Genomic DNA, 12,495 nt, shown 5'->3' with positions numbered 1-12,495 from the left:
AGAAATTTTAAAAATCTCCTCTCTCGAGCAAAATTTGTTTCAGCAAACCTTATGTGAACACAAAATATACACTGTGATATCTAAGAAAACATTGTTAAAAAAATGCATACAAACGATATTCATTGTGATACTCATGTATACATACAAGATGGACACAGTGACACTTTTGTAGAATAACAAAAATATGCATTGTTATACCCTTTTATTTAATAAATATCCTTAAACATCTCATTTATGGTTGACGTTGAATATCAGAATTTTCACAAACTACACAGTTCTCATTTAAATTGAAAAAGATGCTTGATAATGTTGGGGTGATTGTTAGCATGAGGTAATGAGAAGGGAAAAATTGACATTCTAAACGACTATACCTCTAGAAGCAAACCTATCTACTCGTAACTGCAAATTCCAAACCAAAAAAATCACGTGGTAGCAAGAGGTCAGCCTTCCACGTGATCTATTGCAATTACCATGAGATCAGACGTACAAACAACAAGACAACGCACATATATAAAACACATGTTTCATTGCCATTATCCCTACGATCAACCTTGCCAACAACTCCATTCCCCACGGACCCCACATACGGAATAAGTGACCTCTTGCTATTAGCCCCACTACCAATCGTGTCAACCTTGCCAATGATATAAAAACTATCATCCTAGACTTTTATATGCATTCTCAATTTAACGAGTTGAAATAACGTGACAACAAAAAGTTTAAAAAATAGGTTTTTATAAGAATCTCTATCAAAGATGCTCTTATGATATTGTTCTCACCAGTCGAAAATTTTAATTTAATTTTTATTATTATTTCTTAAGTTTTTTATACTGTTTTTTTTAATTGTATTCTAATATGAAATAATAACTTTATTATTACAATCTCATTATTGTCGTTTTATTCTCTTTATCGTAATATAAATTTATTTTCGGTTATTATATATTTTTTATTATCCTGGATATCCAACCTGCTATATGAGTCGACTAATCTCAGGACGACTACCTGCTTTGCAGATAGCCTGAAGTCGCCGCATTTGAACCTCCGTGGCCACAAGGGGATTTTTTATTTCTCTTTGGATTTGAATCTGAGACCTCTTGGTACTTTTGATATTTGAAGTCAAGATCAAACCAATCAGACACCACCCTTGTGGTTCAATTATTATATTCAACTTTTGTTATTGTAATATTAAACTGTTTTATGTAAATTTAATATTAATTATTCACATAAACAAATACTTTACTTTGAATTCTTATGTGAACATAACGCGAGACTTATTTTTGAAACGGTAGCGTTATGTTTCAAACTTTTTTTTTATAAAGAAAACGGAGGATAAATAAAGAAAATCATGTTCTAAAAAAATTAGGAGCAAAAATAAAGTCCTATCATATATTTTATTCACACTAGCTTCCGTTGGGACATTTTAAATCAATCGTATCAGATATTGTCCGTTTTATACGTACATAGACTTATGGTTTTAAAAACGTGTCTGATAGAGGAGATATCTAGTGCCGTACAACGCAACCTTCGTTCCATCCCCGACTCTGATACCAATTGTAATATCATAAACTAACCGTACCAGAGATTGTCCGATTTGTCCACACTCTAACTAACGATTTTAAATCAGGTTTTATAAAGAGGTATTCAGTCTTCTATAATCCAATCTTCGTTCCTCTTACCAACTGAGATGAGATCTTACAATTACTCCCTCCATCAACACTGACCTACAATTCCTCTCCTCCGCATTACATATACCCCTCACCTAAATGCATAATTCCTCTCGTTACAACAAATTGAGTTTAAAGGTCGTCTAAATGTCCGAATACATGACTTTATATGATTTGATTATACATAATAAGATAATAGTACGTTTCATGTGAAATTTTATAGTAAGTTTATAAAATGATTTTGGGGTTTTTAACTAGTTTTTTAATATAATTTTTTAAAATAAAGTGTCGTATTAAGTATTTCATAAGATTTTTTTTTAATGATGTATAAAATAACTAATACAATATTTTTATTTAAAAAATGTTCTAAACAACATTTTAAAACGTTCAAAATCATCATATAAATTTATTGTAGCACTTTTTTTTTATTAACCCAGATAACCAACCCGCTACGCGAGCCAACTAATTTCAGGGCGACCACCTGCTTTGCGAGTAGCCCGAAGTCACCGCATTTGAACCTCCGTGCCCACAAAAAGATTTTTATTTCTTCTTGAATTTGAACCTATGACCTCCAGACACTTTTAATATTTGTAGCCATAGTTCAAACCAATCATGGACCACCCATGTGATTTTATATAGTACTTTTATATATGATATTTTATTATTTGTTCTAATTTTTGGGTAAGTTGAACATGATAAAAAGTGTGATTAAGATAAAAGGTCCTAAATAAAATATCTATACTATATTATAAAATATTTAATAAAAACTCTTAAAAATCATTTTTTATGCATGAAATACTCTTATTGATACATATTACTTAAAATTCAATATTACAAATAAATTGTACGTAAGTACAACTTATTAAAACTGTATATTTGAATTCGTGTAATCAACTGCAAATAAACATAGTCAAATACAAGATAAACATTTCATTTTAAATATAAAAAATCCAAAATATAATTAAAATAATCATTAAGTTTTATTAAAATATTTAATTATTATCCTTATAAAAAATTATATTATTAAACCAAATATAAATTATTTCGTTATTGTACATAAATTAAATTATAAAAAAAATTGAATTAAAAATTTACACAAANTTAAAAAAACCTTTAAATATTTAATTTATACTAATATCGATATATTTATTTTCGAAATTTAATAATATCTTCACATTTATACTTTATTTAAAAATAAAAACATTATCCATATCTCAAAATCACATAAACATTATTATAACCTTTACAAAGACAGAATAAAACAAAAAATTAAAAATAAGATATATCTCGTTGTATTGTACGAGTACCTATCTAATCACATTAAACAAGAATTAACTCAAATTTAAGGAAAGATTGCACCAAAATGGAACCAACTTTCACCTAATTCTTATTTTGGGGAACCAACTTTCAAAATCGTTATTTTGGGGAACCAACTTTCAAAATCATCATTTTAGGGAACCAATTTGCACATGATTTTTATTTTGGGGAACCAACTTGCAAAATAATTATAGAAAAATAACTAAAATTTGTTTTTTTCCAAAAATTAATGCAATAAAATCTATTTTTCATTTCAAATCTCGTTTTATTTTAATTCAGATATCAAATTGAACATTTAAAAAAAATCCAAATTACCACAATAAAAAATTGTTTTCTACTAATGCAAAAAAAAAATCAATTTAATAGAAAAAAATTAATTGATACAGATTGGTTAGATATAAAAATCTTTAATGTGATATTTAATATTTATTTTTTATTGCATCAATTAATTTTTTTCTATTAAATTGATCTTTTTTGCATTAGTAAAAAACGATTTGTATTGTGGTAATTTGGATTTTTTTTTAAATGTTCAATTTGATATCTGAATTAAAAAAAAAGATTTGAAATGAAAAATAGATTTTATTGCATTAATTTTTTGAAATTTTTTTTTTTAGTTATTTTTCTATATTTTGCAAGTTGGTTCATCGAAATAAGAATCAGATGCAAATTGGTTCCCTAAAATAGTAATTTTAAAAATTGATTCCTTAAAATAGAAATTAGGTGAGAGTTAGTTTCATTTTTATATAATTTTTGACAAGTTTATTTGTAACTTGAAAGATTTTATTATTTAATAAATAAAATAGAAGCGCGAGTGAGCGCGTGTCTGAGTTGCTTTCGCGGGACGCAACGTCTGCTGGTTTTCACGTATGATGACGTCATCCTCCCCGTGATAGTTCCGCGTAGCTTCAAAGCCATTTCGGCAAAATATTTGTAGCTATTTTTGCCGACACTTGAAAACTAAAGGAGGTAAAAAGAAAAATAGAAGATGAAGTGAGTTCATCTATTTTTGCTTTATTCCTTCAATTTTGAAGTGTCGGCACAAATGACTACATATATTTGTGTAATAACTAATACAGTCCCCTGACAATGTTCATTCGTTTTAAATAAGTTGATTGCAATACAAGTCCAAGAGCCATACATTTTTACATTCTACTCGTGATCTACATTAGAAATAAAAGGTTTATAATTTCTATCAAGACACCACATTATTACTAAAAATATGATAATTTAGGGGGTAATATGATAATCTAAGGAGCCGTTTACCAAATGCTTACTTGGATAAGCTTTTACCAAGTTACATTACTTTACCGGATGAATATGACAAGGACCAATAATCTTACCCGGTAATAACGAAGACAATGACCAAGAGTCTTACCCGATAAGTGATGACGACGACTCTTACCACGGTTAGCGCTTACCGGGTAAATTATTACATACAATGTCGTTTTTGTGGAGTCAAATCTTACCCAGTAAGTAATGATAGTGTTGAATTTTACCGATAAATGCTTACCGGATAAATGTTTAGGTAAACGGCTCCTAAATCCCAACCCTCCTAAGTCCTAACATTACTCCCTTCATTCTTTACTTTCACCTTCTCCAATTAACATTATCGTAAACCCAACCCATTACTCTGTTAACCCTAACCTTTAGTAACAAATTTAAAAACTAACAATTCTTTTTTTAAAAGCACTTGGACATTGCATTATTGAATTGTATTATGTATCTATTGAAGATAAAAATAAGCTGAATTTCAAGAAATAAAATGACACCCATCAAGAAAAATGTTACCTTATTGAAGCCGATATTTGTAGGTATGTGATCACATAGGATGAAAAATATGTTGATTTTCAAGAACAACTACCATCTCATAGTCATGGTCTGCAACATCCCTCTTTTTATTTAATATTTTATTTAGAGGTATTTGGTTAGAGGTATTAAACAGTAATCAATGAGAATGATAATAAAGTAAATTGTTTGGTTTAATATAATATAATGAGTTCCTTATTCATAAGCCCAAATTATTGTTCTAGGTTAAATTAGGGGGGGGGGGGGGGGGGTATTCATTGTCCAACATGAACCAAACAACAAAAAAATTATTATTCTCATTTTTTAATAAAAAACACACCATTAATTTTTTTTTTGTGGAATACATTTGACTTTTTTAGTACAATGACCTTGATGTAATAGAGGTTTTTAAGCAAAGTTATGAGCTGTTTGGTAGTTACTGAATGGTTTGGTACAGAATGATTAAGTGGTCAGAATGATTAATATGCTTTCATGATATAGTGCAAAATGAAATATAATTGTCTGGTAATTATTTACCATGAAATTAGGACGTTGAATGATTAAGGGAGACTCATGATACAAAATCATTCAGAAGATTTTGTACTGAATGATTTTGTAACCATTAAGAGACAGACTTTTTTTTGTCAAACAAGATTCAACTCTTAATAATTCAGAAGTTGCCTCTTTATATAACTATTAAAAGATAAACAAACAACCCCTTAATTCTAGAGAAAAAAAAAATGAAATAAAATCAAAAGTATAATAACTAAAAAAGCAATTTTTAGAAAGTAGGGACAAAAATAATCATAAACATCAAACCACACGGACTAAAATCATAGTTTAGTTGTCCTTAACTGTAAATCTTAAAAAGTTCAAAATTATCCTCATATAAGAAAGGGCATCACAGTCATTTGGTTCTAGTCTCCAACCCTATATATACCCCCACCACACACATTCAGATCCTCACAAACCTTTCTCCCCGCTGCTGCTACCCTCCTGAGTATCTACAAACCCAAAGCAAGTAAGCATTTATGTATTTTTCTTGCTGTTTTTAAGTTTTGATTGCAATTTCTGAGTTTATTATGCCGATAACTCCTTGAACTGATGAAAAACTCCATCTCCGTTCTTTCATTTTTGATTTCGAATTATGAGTGTTTGTTTATTTTGTTTGGAATTACTCTCATTTTATTCAACCGAACTTATCGACGATGTGAATTTTGGTTTGATCTAACCTTTTCTTGGAAGAAGCGGTTGTGTGATTTTTCTTTTGAAACTACTCAATATTTGTTGAGGTATTTGTTTTTTATGCATTCATGGTGATTTATCAGGCAAGACCAAAGTAAAAGATCTCAGATCTAGAGTCTTAATGAGTAAACTTACGTGCTATTCATTCAAGATCATAATTGCGTGATGTTTGATCATCCGATCGAAGAAGTCAAATCTTTTCAATATCATAATTGTTGTTTGATGTTTGAGGTCCTAGTTCACAATAATGAAGAAATTCAGGTGTAGTATGTTTAAGATCTGAATTCATAATGGTGTAGTATGTTAGATCTTTGAATATTTGAAATCGGCTCAGATTACTTGTTCATAGAATAGGCTGGAATGTGATTCCGCATATGAATCAATCAGATATGGTTTTTTTTTTGTTGCAAAGATCGCCTCAGATTCTTGAAAATGATTTTCTTTGATTTTGATTTTTAGGATTGTGACCTTTTTTTCACTATACACACATCGATTTTTCAATTATGGTGTTCTTCTTCATTTCTCTTCCTGCTTTAAATTTATGGTGTGTCCTCTTCTGGAGTTATGTTGAAATCTTGATTGTTTAGGGTTAATGTTAATCTGAAGAATATGGTCGATGAACCACACATGCTTACAGCATAAGGATCTCAGAGTTCTTTGAAGGTGTTATGTGCTTATGTGGTACAGCTACCTGCTATATAGCTAGGAAAAGGCTGTAGAAAGGTTAGAAATTTGGGAGTCTTTGGTGCTGTATTCTACCAGATGATATTAATACTATGAGACAACTGATAAGTGAACACAATAACGCCTATATTCTACTAAGGACCTGTTTGTTTGTTTTTTCTGCTTAATGGCTAATTTGCTTGGCCATTAAGTGGTATTGGTTTTTGGCTTAATTTCTAAGCAAGGACTGAATTAGATAGGCATTATGTATCTGCATTCTATGTTCAGTAATCTTATTCCATACAGACAGGTTTCAATAGAAAAAAGAAACATCCCCTAACTCTCTCGAATTTTGATTCATGTGTGCAGAAACTTCTATCTCCTTTCTTCACTGATTAGCCCGGTTTCCTGGTTTGAATATCTCTTCTCCTAATTCCTTTTTTCGCTTTCTTTATTTAATTTGTTCATAGACTTGTCTTTTTTTTTTTAATTTCATTATTGTTTTACACAACGTCGAATTATTGTTCTGCACCAAGTCTGTTTTTGTTATCTAGAGGTCTAATTACTTAAATGTTTTATGAAGATGATTCTGCTGTTACCGGGTACATTTACCTTTTGATTTTTGCACACTCTATATCTCGAAGCAAAGCTGTTTTTAGATGCTTACAGAACAACTTGTCATATGTTTCGGTTGTATTTTCTTTCTTGACCTATTCAGCAGACATCAGAGATGGCTACAACATCGGTTGATCTTCAAATCATCCCATTACATAACTGCACCAAATGTATAAGAAAGGTCGAAAAGACACTTTGTCGGTTTGATGGTGTCAAATTGTTAGATGTGGACTCTGAAAATGGGAAATTCACCATCGAAACTACTAGACACCCTGAAGAAATCAGGGATGCTCTTCAACGCAAGTTTGCTGGGAAATCCGTTTTTCTGTCCAGAAGGATCAACCATTCGAATCCATCCTCTGTTTTGATGAACCCACGTAACTCGTCCATTCAAGGTCCCCYCAATTTTCATGATATGGCAGAAGCATTGGTGACGGTATCTCGTACCAATGGATTGCAGACTGTGGAGTATACGCAATCGAGTACCATCAAGATCAGCTTTGACAACCAACCAAGTGAACCAACCACCTCTGGATCAGCTGCAAATGTCCCTCCCCCACCACCACCACCACGACAATACCAACCGACTACCTCTGGATCAGCATGGGCAGATGAGAATGTTTATGGTGGTGCTTGCAATGAAGATTTTGGTTATGGGTATGCTCCTCCACCACCGCCACGGACCATCACCAGGTCATCAGCTCCATTGATGCCCACGGCTCAAGCTCAAGGCTATGTTTATGGGTATCCTACTGAGCTCTACAGGGACGATGACTCACGTGGCTGTTGCACCATCCTTTGATATTTATGAATTATCATTTTGTTTCATCTTATACAGAGTGAGAGTGTGTGAGCTATTTACTATTTGGAGTGAGGTTTGTTTGTTAGCCCCCCCCCCCCCCCCCCCCACAACCAAATAATCAGAATCAAGTCTACTTCTAAAACCTTGTTTTTGATCCCTTTGATTAAGTTTACCTCCAAGGTTTATGTGTATACATATGGTTACAACATTATATTATCACAATATCTTTCTTGAAATTAATTACGATACCTATAAGACATGCAAACACAAAAACTTTGAAACGATATTAGATGGAGTCAGCGAAACAAATATGTATGTTTTTTGTCCTATCAAAAAAACATGGAGATGAGACAACATTGATTAGTAAATTACTGAATTATACATATCAAATTAGAATTTTAAAACTTTCTGCAATTCTTGTACCTGTCTGTCTTATTTTTGTTCGTTCAGTGTAGTACTGTTTAATTCTATAAATGTATTCTTAAAAGTGAAAATCGCAAGCAAAACTAAATTTATATACATCATTAGTTGCCTCTATACTTTGGGACGGAAAAGGGTGAAAACTTCTATGATAGTTTCTATAATACATATTCGACGGCAAAATAAGAACACATGTCTTATCTAAGTTGATGACGTGTTTTCCAGATTCTCATAGTTCAAATAACCGATCAATCATATCAACCCTGCCAACTTAATCCGAAAAAAATTAAACCCAAGGTAACATGTCATATAAACGATACAAAATTAGGACAACCCAAATGTATTAGGTTGAAATTATGTTAGGCCGAAATAACCCAATTAAAGTTTTAATGGCTTCTCTAAAATTATTTGTATTTCTCTTTAATATGTATATGCCACCAAGAAACAACTTGGCAACAACGAACAATGAAACTCATAAGAGGACATTATTGGAAAATTATATGTAATACCTAAATATTTGATAAACTCGTTTATTCTTTTGAATGATTAATCATATTTTAAAGGAAGGTTTACTTTATTTTTATGTTTTCAATGTTGATTTTACTTTGTTTAAACACAACTCGACCATCCTCGAACGAGTTAGGTTGGGTTGCACTTTTTTTAGGTTGGATTGTGTTGAAAATTTTCAAACCGCTAATATTGGGTTGGTTTGTGAAATGTCTTCAACCGGATCAATCCAACTCAACCCAATTTATCTATACTATATTATAAAGCATTTGAGCAAAAACTCTTAAAAACCATTTTTATGCATGAAGTATTGTTTATTGATACATATTACTTAAAATTAAAGATTACAAATAATTGTGCGTAAGTACAACTTATTAAAACCTCATATTTGAATTCGTATAACTAACTTCAGATAAACATAATCAAATAGAGAATAAACATTTTATTTTAAAAATAATAAAAACTAAAATATAATTAGGATAATTATTGAATTCTAATAAAATATTTAATTATTATCTTTATAAAAAATTATATTATTCAACAAAAAATAAAAAAACGAATTAATAAAATACATAAAAAATGAGAAATTTTAATTAAATAGTTAGTGTGGTACTAATATCAATTTTTTAATGATATTTTCATATTTATATTTTATTCAAAAATTGAAACATTATCGCTTTCTCAAAACCACATAAAAACCGTATTATAACATCGACTAGATAAAAAAAATGAAACACTAAAATCAAAAAATATCTCGCTACATTGTGCGAGTACCCTTCTAGTATGAATATATAAATATAAATATATAAAAGGTAAATTACAATTGTGGTCCTTCGAGTAAAAACAAAATACAAAAATGAAACCACATGGGTGATATCTAATTGGTTTGAGCTTGGTCAAAGGTCAAAAGTGTTGGGATGTCTCAGGTTCAAATCCAAGGAGAAATAAAAATTCTCTTGTGGCCATGGAGATTCAAATGCGGTGACTCCGAGCTACCTGCAAAATAGGTGGTCGTTCTGGGATTAGTAGGCTCGCATAACGGGTTAGATAGTCAGGTCAATAAAAGAAATGATACAAAGACATAAATACCCCTTACTTAGCAGACATGTTTAATGGAGTTAGAACATCTCCAACATCTATACTAAAATGGAGAAAAATGCGATTTTTGCAATTTTTATACTCCAACAACTATGTTATCTTATATGCTAAAGTAGAAGGGAAAAAAGAGAAAAGGTAAAAAAATTCAAATTTAGGCAGAGACAAACCTATAGCATTTAAGGTGCCGTTTACCAAACGCTTACCCGGGTAAGCGCTTATCAAGTCACTTTACTTATTGGATGAATATGACAATGACTAAAAATCTTACCTGGTAAGAGTGAATACAAGAAAATCGAAAGTCTTACCCGATAAGTGAGGACGAAGACTCTTACCATGGTTAGCGTTTACCGTGATAAATTGTTGCATATGATGCGTTTTAGTAATAAAATTTTATCCGATAAATAAGTGATAGTGTTGAATTTACCTGTAAGTACTTACCAGGTAATTATTTAGGTAAACGACCCCTAAATCTTTCTCACAAATATAGGCAGAAACAAACCTATAGTGGTGCATATGGTGGCACGTCAGATAAAAAAATTTATGTTCGTGAAAAGTGCAACCGTATTAATCTGTTGTGTGTCACCATATGTATTATGAAACTTTTTGAGAACAAGTTTAATTTGATATAGTTAGTTTGCAAGACCTTTATTTCACTTAGACCCAAGTTCGAATTCTATTAGTGTCATTTTTTTAGTCAAATGGTGTCATCGTTTGAAAAAAAAATTGTACATTTCTTTTTTATAATCAAAATGATGCCATAATATGAAACTTTTTTCTCATATTTTTTTTATAGTCAAACGGTGAAAAATTCTAGGTCCGTCCCTGAATAGAAGACATTGAAATTAAATGTTTTAAAGAGTAGAAATAAAATTTTATTAAATTTATTTAATATTTTAATAATATAATTAATAATAAAATTGTTAAAATAGAATAATTAATAGAGTTATATATAGTTTTTTTTTTTATTTAGAGATTTTAACTTTTAATTATTTATTTTAAAAAAAATTACAACAATGGAGATGTTATTAATGAGCATTGACCATTGTCAAAATAAAATATAAACAGTTGAAGAGTAAGAACGCTTTTGGCGCCATACCGCCAACCCCCTTCAATGGTCCGCTTGACTTCGCCGCCATTTCGACAAAATATTTTACAAGCGCGTGTGATCACGTTCCTGATTTCGTGGGACGCAATGTGTGCTGGTTTCCGTGTATGATGACGTCATTCCCCCTTCAATGGTCCGCTTAACTTCGCCGACAAAATATTTGTAGTCATTTCTGCCAAAACTTGAAAACTGAAGGGGGTAAGCAAAAAAAATAGAAGATGAAGTGAGTTCATCTATTTTTGCTTTACCCCTATAATTTTCAAGTGTTTTTACAAATGACTACAGAGATTTGTATAATAACCTTGAAAAAACATGTGTAACTGTATTTTATCATGAGTTAGATGTTGTTTATATAAACATGTAATAATACAAATGTTTGAACAATATAAACGACCATTTTACTTCTTACCACTTGTTTTTTCTCTATTCAACTGATGCTTTTGTTTATATGATTAATGATTGTTGATGAATTTTTGCCAATCCATTAATATGACGTGGAATTAGGATTACAAGAAACCTAAATATACCCGATTTTTTTTTCTCAATCATCAAACATCTTATGTGCATTTCCTTCATATTAAAAAAAAAACGAACACTCATGTACGACTGACCGATTTAAACAATATAGACCATTAAACCTATTAAGTTTAAAATATAAAGAACCCTTCAATATTACTAAAATACAATCAATTATAAATGTTTTAGTTTTATTATTGATGCTTTGTTACACATTTAAGATCCCCTGGTAGCAACTCCTCACTACCCATCTCATCTTATTTGTTGGTAAGACTCTTGGTCCTTGTCTCGTTCTTACTGTGTAAGATTCTTAGTCCTTACCATATTCATCCGGTGAGGTAATGTGACTTGATAAGCGCTTAATCGGGTAAGCGTTTGTAAACGGTCCGTAAGTGGTTATTGAATTGAAATAATTTTCATTTTACTCCCTATAAAATTTCATTTTAATCCTAAATTTAGATGATTAATTAATCTAATTTATTAAGTATCTATACTATATTATAAAACATTTGATAAAAACTTTTAAAAACCACTTTTTATGTGTAAAGTACTGTTTATGAATGATATTACTTAAAACTCAATATTACAATTAGATTGTGCATAAGTACAACTTATTAAAGCTACATATCTGAATTCGTATAACTAACTGCAGATAAACATAATCAAATACAGGATAAACATCTCATTTTAAATATAAAAAATCTAAAATATAATTAAGATAATCATTGAGTTTTAACAGAATATTTAATTATTATATT

General features: G+C 30.4%; 2 protein-coding genes across 3 annotated transcripts in view; both read left to right on the top strand.

Annotated features, from left to right (window-relative positions):
* Nucleotides 1–5,757: 5,757 nt before the first annotated feature.
* Nucleotides 5,758–12,495, top strand: part of LOC112510499 (delphilin-like) — an 11,631-nt gene continuing 4,893 nt past the window's right edge. The window contains exon 1 of the mRNA XM_025115958.1: nt 5,758–5,787. The gene's annotated coding sequence lies outside the window, so the exon portion shown is untranslated. The remainder of the gene's footprint in view (nt 5,788–12,495) is intronic.
* LOC112510536 overlaps nt 5,795–12,495 on the top strand; it is a 19,766-nt gene continuing 13,065 nt past the window's right edge. Inside the window, exons 1-2 of one of the 2 annotated variants that reach the window (XM_025115993.1) lie at nt 5,795–7,276; nt 7,396–8,195. In XM_025115993.1, coding sequence (XP_024971761.1) covers nt 7,405–8,091 — 687 coding nt within the window. In that variant the 5' untranslated portion in view covers nt 5,795–7,276; nt 7,396–7,404 and the 3' untranslated portion in view covers nt 8,092–8,195. Of the gene's footprint in view, nt 8,196–12,495 lie in introns of those variants that run through there. The other variant, XM_025116002.1, reaches the window with a different exon arrangement.

This window comes from Cynara cardunculus, assembly GCF_001531365.2.
Source record: "Cynara cardunculus var. scolymus isolate 2C chromosome LG 1, CcrdV1, whole genome shotgun sequence".
NCBI classification, from domain to species: Eukaryota; Viridiplantae; Streptophyta; class Magnoliopsida; order Asterales; family Asteraceae; genus Cynara; species Cynara cardunculus.
The sequence above is the reverse complement of the archived record's forward strand: the minus strand, read 5'-3'. Positions and strand labels throughout refer to the sequence as shown.